The following is a 9,335-nucleotide window of genomic DNA, read 5'->3' as shown; positions in this document are numbered from 1 at the left end:
TTTTTCATTGATTACAATTGATAATCGTGTATTATTTGCCGAGATTATTTGCATATATATTCGGACACCTAAGTTGTATCCAGGCCTCCCTAAGAAGAAAAATTGATACAGATATTGATGAATTCTTGAAAGCCTTGGTTATAATGTGAGAAAAAAAAATCAAAAGTGTTCAGGCAATATAATGAAATAATGCACATCGCAGGGTCGAAATTGCCCGAGTGAATTGTACATCGCCGGGAGTACAGTGATCGGGCAGTAGTAACAATTATACCCAGCGCCGCTGAGCTGAGAAAGTGCATGCATGTGCGCCTATACGAACAATATCATTGATCAATGATCATAACAAACACAGTCAGTTACACACTATTCGCTTTCATAATTTTTATGCAATACAAATGGTAAATATCTTGGGATAACTCACAGTAACTGGATGGGGAAAATTAAAGTAAGCTGAAACAAAAAGCACATCACTTACCACACACAATGTTCACTCGCTGCAGGCGTTGTACACATGTGAAGTGCTCATAATATTGCCCCGTATCTTGCAGTAGAACATAGTCATTATGCAGTAACGATATTAAAATATTCGCAGTTCTGCGAAAATAGTATATCAGATCTGTATTCGTGCTCTAATAAAAATAGACTCCATCCCTTTGCCAACATATTCGATAGCAGAGATTAATTGAATATTATGCCTACTAAAGGGAGGTATGTTGACCTCGTTTGAGACAATAAATAAAAGGATAAACCAAAAAGAGAGGAGGTCTTCTAACGTACCGGCTCTGGTTCACAACTCACAACACATGCGAGCAGCAGGATCGCTACTCGCAGCCACAGTCACTCACTCACACACACGGGGCCATGGGGTTACATAGCTTAGCATACAACGGTACACTTAATGAGATTGGCATTAATCTCATCGTAATAACAATTCGGCAAGGTTCGGCTTTCGATGGAATGCCAATAGTAAATATTTACTCCGTTGCCACCCCTATTGGTGATCCCCCCTTTTGGGAAGTTTTCGGGACGTCTCGTCTGCTTGAAAAGACCCATTCGGCAAATTTCGGCAACCCAGATAGGCGTGGCTAATGCAAAACAGACGGAAGTAATTCAATGCACTGATTGTGTGTGCTTTCAGCTGCATCCCATATTTGGAGTGTGTCGGAAGTGCCTAACCCAGTAGGCGGAGCTAATACAATGAAGAGTTCGATCCGTCCTGCTTGTGGGGAAGATCACGTTTAGTTTTTAATATATCTTTCTTTTGATGGATTTTTCATTCTATTTTATACCTCAACTACATTAGGAATACAGTTTTAAAGCATATCTTTTCTTCTTATATCTCGAATTGAGTTTGAGAAAGAACAACAGCGACCCACTACGTCCGTAGTGTATCCTACCACCCCTACAATTACAATGCAGCGTTCCAAAATCTTTAGATTGTTGCTAGGTAATGGCTCGGACCGTTTGACGTCAATGTGCGTCATTGTACCACGTGACTGAAACGTCACACGGCTCTTCCCTAATTTGGCCGAGGATTCTCATGAATGAAATCGAATAAAAATACTTGCAGCTCGTCTGTTCGGCATTCGACAGTTCGGATTTACTCGACTCCGCATCGGTAAAACTCGTAACACTGGCAGTGTTTAAGCATTTTAACTCCATGAAGTTGGTGTCACAAGACATAGTGACATTTACTTGAGCAAATTCTAATGATTGCTTGATCGACCTACACTCTCACCTCAGATTTTTTCAGACGTATGAGTAAGAAGCCCAAGGAATCAAGCGAGATGCGTATGGATCTGGACACCCTCTCACAAGTGGCTCTCAGTCAGTTTGATACTAGTTTGTTCAACAACACATTAGCATCACCGGCTGAGCCTTGCCCCCTCACCACGGCAGAAGTGCTTACCCTGGCCACTATGACTATGAGCGCCGCTCAGAGTTTCAACTTCACTCCGGACCTGCCTACACTTGAAGGTGGGTGGCTCTTATTTTCCTTGCCCTTCTTCAGCTTTTTTTTTTTTTTTGAAATTTAGATTATGTTCCTACCTCTCAACATGTTATAGCCACTGATAGTCATTTGTCGCCAGTGCCTCATAGATGTTAGTCGTCCTATATCACCTGCTCTCCTTATCTTTACTAAATATATTTTTCGCCTTCATTGGAATTACTTGGCTTAACCATACTACACCATGAGGAGATTTTACTACGGTGAATTTCTTAGCTCTTTGCCATATTTTCTTCTCGACTCGTACTACCCCACACTTAGATACATCACACTGCCTCTCGCTTATTTTTCGGCTTGCTTCTTCGATTAACTTAGTATTTTTATTTTTTTTAAAGTCAACTCACACTTAGCTTGTTCTGGATTTTTGTTTATTTCGAAAATTATTTAGGATCATTTATTTCAATCAACTTCGGAATTGAATTTAATTTTCAAATGCTACCTCGCAACATTGCTTGAACATTATTCGAGTGTCGTCTGCTATCAGTCACACGTGGATTCTCGTAGCTCAAGCTTTACAGCTGTAGTCAAAAGCCTTGTTTACCTCTCGTCAATGTCATTGGATAGCCAGTGTGTATATATTTCCTGGCTTCCCCTCTGCATTGATGCGACCTATGCAAGCGTGCAATATACAACAGCGAATAATAGGTCGGGTGGCAGTGTGACGTATTTACGTGCTAACCTATAGGGCATCCCCGTACACTATATTTTCCCACCACTCACTCGCGTGCTGGTCGCATATTGGCGTGCACCTCCCTCTTCTGTTTGTCATTCGCCAACGCACCGCACAGCTGATCGGAGTGGTTGTAATCAGTTCGTTTACTGTCAGACTCGGCGCTGGTCGCTTGAACTGTCACTTGAATTTCAATACTTCTTCAACAATCGGCCTTTGCTAGACAGAACAGACCCAATGTATCATTTCCTTTTTTGTGACTAAGATATCTTCATGGCATTAAACCTTGCTCGTTCATTCTACTACTTTTGCAATACAGGTCCCATGGAGGATTTCGAATTCAAGCCTCAAGTTACCGAAGGAGGGTTTGTCGAGCCGGACCACAACATGAACAACCAGCGGGGAGAGTCCGGTGTGATGACTGGTTACAACACGGTCGCCATGACCAACGTCCAGCCGGCTCATATGTCTCCTGTTTCTGGAAGCAGCCCCGATAGTTCACCTACTCCTAATACTTGGTGGACGCCTGCGACCACGTCCATGCAAAGTGGGATTGGCAGTATCATCACAACATCGAATAGTTTGATCAACGAAGCTGTTTCGGCTCAACCCATCGTGTCCTGTGATACGGCTTGTTACACGCCAAGCAGCACCTCAAGCTTTCAGATCGCCAGCACCCAGGCGGTAATCAACCCTCAGGAACTATCACCCCAATCCTCCCCGTACACATGTGCCTACACGCACCCAGCCACATCGCTCGTGCCTTCGACACCGTACGAGCAGATCCCAGAGAACTTATCTGTTCAGTCATCCGCGCAGGGCGTTTGTTCACCATTCGAACAAACAGTCAAAGTTGATGGAGTGCTCAAATATTCCTGGCCATCAGCCCATGACATGAGCTCAGCTTTTGGTCGCCCAGCCGTGTCTTCGCCGCACCACAATATCAAAATGGGTGGTGTTCACCATACAGGACAAAGTACTAGCCCTCAGCCAGCCCAAATATTGCCTTCGAGAACCCAACAAGTTTCACTCGGTAACGCACCTATGATGGTCCACATATCCCCCGCGGACATGATATCACAACCCTATCAAGCGAGCCAGGGTTCCGTTGGGAAGACCACATCCAAACCCCGTAAATACACCAGTCGACCAGGCAAGACGCCGCCTCATGAGCGCCCTTACGCTTGCCCGTCGGAGAACTGCGACCGGCGGTTCTCTCGCTCCGACGAGCTCACAAGGCACATCCGCATCCATACCGGACAGAAACCGTTCCAGTGTCGCATCTGTATGAGGAATTTCAGCCGTAGCGATCACCTGACGACCCACATCCGGACCCATACCGGTGAGAAACCTTTCTCCTGCGAGACATGCGGACGAAAATTTGCTCGCAGCGACGAGAGGAAACGACACAGCAAAATCCATCTCCGCCAAAAGGTCAAGAAGGAGGTGGAATCAATGAAAAATCTGAACACTTGTGGATATCAACAGAGCCCGTCAGCTGCATCGTCTCCTCCTATGCCTGTTAGTGCCGCATCCGTGGTTACTACTTCTTAAACTTTTCCTTGAACGATCCCATTTATTGTGATCTCTCTTTTTTCTGTTGTTTGTTTTTGCACATCCCTCTGCGAAGACGACATCGCCTCGTCGTGCGGTTCGACGTCGCTGTTCGGCACCGGCCGGCAACCGCCGGCTACCAAGGAAGCGGCTTGATGTGAGACGCGTATCAGCTTGAACTGGTGCGAGTGAGTAGCACAATGATGTGCAACATGATGGTCGACTGACTAACTCAAGTAATATTCAACGTCTTGCACAACTCTGTATCGGTGAAAAATATCCATCTTTCATGTTTTTTGTGAGAATTCCGTAGAATTATGTTCACATTATTTCATGTCGCGCTACATGCAGAGTATACTGCTTTGTTATATTTTCTATGTTTTGATCTAAAACGATAACAAGAAATAAACACGAGCTGGTCGATCCTTGTTCCATACAATTTTTTGCTAAAACACAATTTGTATTCATAACAAAAATTTCGGTATCTATGAATTGTTTTTCATGTATTTTATGCTGCGCATAAGATAGTTCATTGTGCAGGGCACACGCTAACACTGCTTCCAAAATTCAGATTTTAACATTTACGAAAGCTGCTGGTCAGTTGAAAAGCTCTTTATTTTTTACCCAAAAAGTTATTCAAATTTGAAATGTTTTTTTAACTTACAAATATTTATCTTCATTCAAGTTATTAAAGTACACTTCCTTATGAATCATTCAATTTCGATTTCATTAACCTTTCATTGCATTCGAAAAGTCTTGATGACTTGACGTAAAATTCATTCGCAATTTCTAAACTATTTTTCTGTACTTCCTTTGGTGATAATTACTTTCCATGGTATTTGTTGTGGGTTTGTGGCCGAATGGCGTTTCTTTGAGACCAAACTCTTGCTTGCTACTGCCAATTTAGCAGCCAACGTTACGACTTTAATGAAATAAGTACATTGCTTCAACATATCAACTCATTTTTGAAACTCAGTCAATTTGTTCAAATGCAATTGTTGTTTTCGTTTAATTAAGTTTATTCTACGCAAAATATTGTACCAGTGTATAAAACTCATCACACGCAGATAACATGCATGCATCGTATTAAGAAAAGAAATATGCTGCAAAAAAATATCACGATTATTTATATGTACCGGTGTGGTGATCCCTTTAAGTTGAATTTTATATGTCTACATGTTTGTATTTAAGATGCTATTTCGTTCAGTTTAAGTGAAGCTGTGGTTTTGTAAGTTTGTAGAAAGTTGAAAACGACAGCCATTTTTTTTATAGCAAAAACGCCGAAAACTACACCGCTAGTTAATTTGTCAGTGCCTATAAAACGAGGGTGAGCCTGCATGGAGCCATTTGGGTAAAAATACGGGTGTTGCTATTACCCAAAGTGGAAAGATTTTGAAATATTTCATAATTTTTTTAGTGTGCTCAAGTTGCCATGTTTCTATTTCAGTTTAAGAAAAACAATTTGTTGAGTGCCACCTTCTTAAAATGTCAACTCATACAGTAAGCTTTTGAAAAGCGTCTCTTTGATAGCACCTGATTAATCGATAAATGCATAGTTGCACAGTTTCATGTTGTTATATTTCTATGTCAAAAGTGAAACAGTAACAGTAATCTACGTCTGATTTTGATGTATTAATTTATCATTTTTCGTGGACATCCGTCTTTATTGATATTGCAAAAACAACAACGACAACACACTGTTCATGAAGCATAACATCTTGTGAACAGAAGGAAAATCACACGTGCCTATTCATTAAGATGGGGGAAATGTTAAAAAACGGGAATTAAAAAAAAACAGTTGTGTATCAGAATTATTTTGCAAAGTATACCCAGAGAGGAAACTATTCCAACAAAGCGATCGTTTAACTGTTATGTTTTTAGTCGTCGAATTTGATGTTTTTAATTTTTTTTTAAAGATTTTATTTTGATTCGTTCATCTCCCGCAGAAAAACAGCCGTTTATTGTCCGGTGCCTATAAGTTGGAATGTTCGTTGTACAAGTTTTGATTTTATTTTACATATGTATATAGATATCTTTATATTTATACACATCAGAAATTTGTTATATCGTATCTTTGATACTATGCATTAGCTAAGTTGCTAATCATTTCACTCTTATTACACATCACGTCATCGTCATGATCGTTTATGTCCAGCAAAAAATAAATCCTGCGCATGTACATAGTTGCGATGTCTGTTGTATACTATATCGTATTATACCATGCCTTGGAAGTTGTAAAGGGGCGGTATAAAGAGAGCTGGAGGAAAAAAATAATAAAATATTTTTGTCATGAGGTGCACAAAAATCTACAATACATCCATTTGTAAAATGTTGATTATTTATCTTGTATGGCATGAGTTTTGAAGGAGCACAATGCCGGGAGAGAGTGAATGAATGTGAGAGAATGCAGCGTGAGACGTGATGAGAAATCGAATACATGAAAATGATAATGATTATTTATGTCTAAAAAAGGAGTAAATGGACAATCTAAATTGATTTGAACGTGAAACATGTTGATGGTGATGTTGATACGCAGAATATATGCATGTAGACGAGGGGAGAAAGACGTGAGATGCGAATGTTGTGAATGAGAATGTTGTGGATGCTGATGTTATCTAAACAGCAAATGATTATGTCTGCCCAGAACACTACTGAAATTCACCTACAAGCTTCCCTTCACCAATAACAAAATAATAATAATTTCACCTGAAATAATTTCAAAAAAATATATCATGATTTTTTTTCAGCCCATTACATCATCTGCCTTATATATCCACTGTAAGAAGGCAAACTTTTTAAAACGTTGAAGGTGATGTTTTTTTGGATTAGGTTGAATTTCTTAATCTGAGGATGAAAATTTTATATATATTAATCAAAAATTCTAAACTAATTTTATATTTTCCGTGATGGTCATCCAGCCTTTATTCTAGGAACTAAAAAGTGTTCAATTTGAAATACGTTTATGAATAATTCAAAATTCAAATGTAACCTGATGGTCTGAAATACTGTAACATTTAGTGGTCATGAATGTGATCGAAATTGAAATAAATATAGGCCTTTATGGGAATGAGAGGATTTTTTTTCACATGAATTGCCGAACGTGGGAGTAAAATTCAGACAAAACTTCATAAATCAGACATCGATGGATGACAATAGGAAAAGACGTAGATGACCAAAAGAGATTAAGTTGAAAAAAAAACGGTATAGCCCGTTTGCCCACTTTGTCAGTCGTCTGCATAAAACATGCATGAGATGAAAAAAAGCGTAGGCCAAGTATGACTCAATGAAATAAAAAAACAGAACCATGTAATACTTGCTTTTCCCCCTGTATTATGCAGGTTTGTTTTATAGTTCAAGAATAGCCAGCATCCCACACTAGTGAGTGGGCTGGAGCCGGCGTGAAGAGACGAGCGAAGAGGTATCAATCCGCGTGCCCTCGCATCCATAAAAATATAATGCTCTACAATCTATCCTCCCATTATGAATAACGCACTTGAAATCATGTTGATCATGGTTTCCCGATTGAGAGGTAACCCTAAACATATTTATATCATGCGGTAACTTTGGCAGAAATGTGACTATACATCGGCAATTTCGTTATGAAACTCGGAGAAATTATCATTAAAAGATCCTTCAAATATTCATTCGTCCGACTTTCTGTCGTTTTTCTTCTTTCTTTTTTTTTTTTTTTTTCTTTCTTTCTTTCGTGCTTTCTTTCTTGCTTTCTTTTCTTCTAGCCATCTCTCTTTCTATCTATCCACATATCTGTCTGTCACTCTGTCTATACCTATATTCGTCTATGGATTTATACCTACACTCTAAAAACAGAGAGTAAAAATTTACCCAATATTGGGTAAAAAGGGAACATGCATGTTTGCTGGGTATTTTTTCCCCTCAATATTGGGTAAAATGCATTTTTGAATGGTAAATTTCAACGCAACATTGCGTAGAATTTACAAAATATTTTTTACCCAACAAACATGGATGTTCCCATTTTACCCAATATTGGGTAAACTTTTTTAGAGTGTATCTGTCTATTATTTATCCATCTGTCACTCTATCCGGCTATCTATCTATCTATCTATATATCCATCTATCTATCTGTCTATCTGTCTATCTGTCTGTCTGTCTGTCTGTATATCTATATGGTCTATCTATCTATCTATCTATCTATCTATCTATCTATCTATCTATCTATCAATCTATTTATCTGTTTAATATATCAAAAGAATAAAAGGATGATACAATGCATGCAAAGGCAACAGTAATAACGATTATCTTCACCTAAAGTACACTCTTAAATATGTTGGGCAACATACTGTACACACAACAATTGGTTAAAACTTTATCCAATTCTGACTAGTTTTAACCCAATAATGTGTGCTTTGGGTGAAAACTACACAGTATTGGTTGAAAACTACCCAGACATGCCAGAGTTGGATCAATTGTTTAACCAATTGTGTGGACAGTATGTTGCCCAACATTTCAAGAGTGTATACCATTTTAAAATATGTTAAAAGGGCAGAGGGGTGACCACTTTAGATATATCAAGATATTTGTTTTTCAACAAAGCCCGAATCTAGCATTTGATCAAACAGTTTTAAAAACTAGTCTCTGTGGAAACAAATATTAAAACGATTTGGTAAAGTAATTAAAGTGCTTCGACCATCATGACCAAAAATAATGAAAGGCCAGGGCCCCGTCTTACAAAGATTTACGATTGATCTGATCAAGTACAAGGTTATGGAAATCCATCAATGTCATAATTTCTTCTTTAGGAAATTTGCATAATGTCCTCTGAAAACAAAAGACGCATACTGAATTGTCAATAAAGCAGTGAATGTATGAATATACATCATTATATCTAGAAAATATTTTGAACAAACATGTATTTTAGATGTTGACGTTGCTGGCTTTCCATAGTTATGGTTGATTGGATCGTAACTCTTGGAAAGGTGGGGCCCAGAGTCATTCGTAAAATATTTTGACCAAAGATTTAATGACACTGACAAAAATATTGATCAAACTTACATATTTCATTAATCCATGCTTACCAATGCTTATTAACAAGGACTTATTTTTATATAGAGCGTAAAAAAGTAG

General features: G+C 38.9%; 1 protein-coding gene across 2 annotated transcripts; it reads left to right on the top strand.

Annotated features, from left to right (window-relative positions):
* The first annotated feature begins 1,562 nt into the window (after nucleotides 1-1,562).
* LOC129272283 (early growth response protein 1-B-like) lies at nucleotides 1,563-6,546 on the top strand. Of its 2 annotated transcripts, none has more exons than XM_054909430.2 (2): nucleotides 1,563-1,977; nucleotides 2,998-6,546. In XM_054909430.2, the coding sequence occupies exons 1-2, from the start codon at nucleotides 1,758-1,760 to the stop codon at nucleotides 4,230-4,232; spliced, it is 1,455 nt and encodes a 484-aa protein (XP_054765405.1). In that variant the 5' UTR covers nucleotides 1,563-1,757; the 3' UTR covers nucleotides 4,233-6,546. The 2 variants fall into 2 exon arrangements, with proteins under 2 accessions (XP_054765405.1, XP_063963515.1); XM_064107445.1 differs by having other exon boundaries at nucleotides 1,953-2,211.
* Nucleotides 6,547-9,335: the final 2,789 nt, after the last annotated feature.

Source organism: Lytechinus pictus, chromosome 12 (assembly GCF_037042905.1).
Source record: "Lytechinus pictus isolate F3 Inbred chromosome 12, Lp3.0, whole genome shotgun sequence".
In the NCBI taxonomy this organism is placed as follows: domain Eukaryota; kingdom Metazoa; phylum Echinodermata; class Echinoidea; order Temnopleuroida; family Toxopneustidae; genus Lytechinus; species Lytechinus pictus.
This window is presented reverse-complemented; position numbering and strand designations above follow the sequence as displayed.

Coding starts and splice junctions, on each gene's coding strand:
- LOC129272283 (XM_054909430.2), top strand. CDS start 1,758: ATGAGTAAGAAGCCCAAGGAATCAAGCGAGATGCGTATGGATCTGGAC. Junction 1,978..2,997: donor GGACCTGCCTACACTTGAAG/GTGGGTGGCTCT, acceptor TTTGCAATACAG/GTCCCATGGAGGATTTCGAA.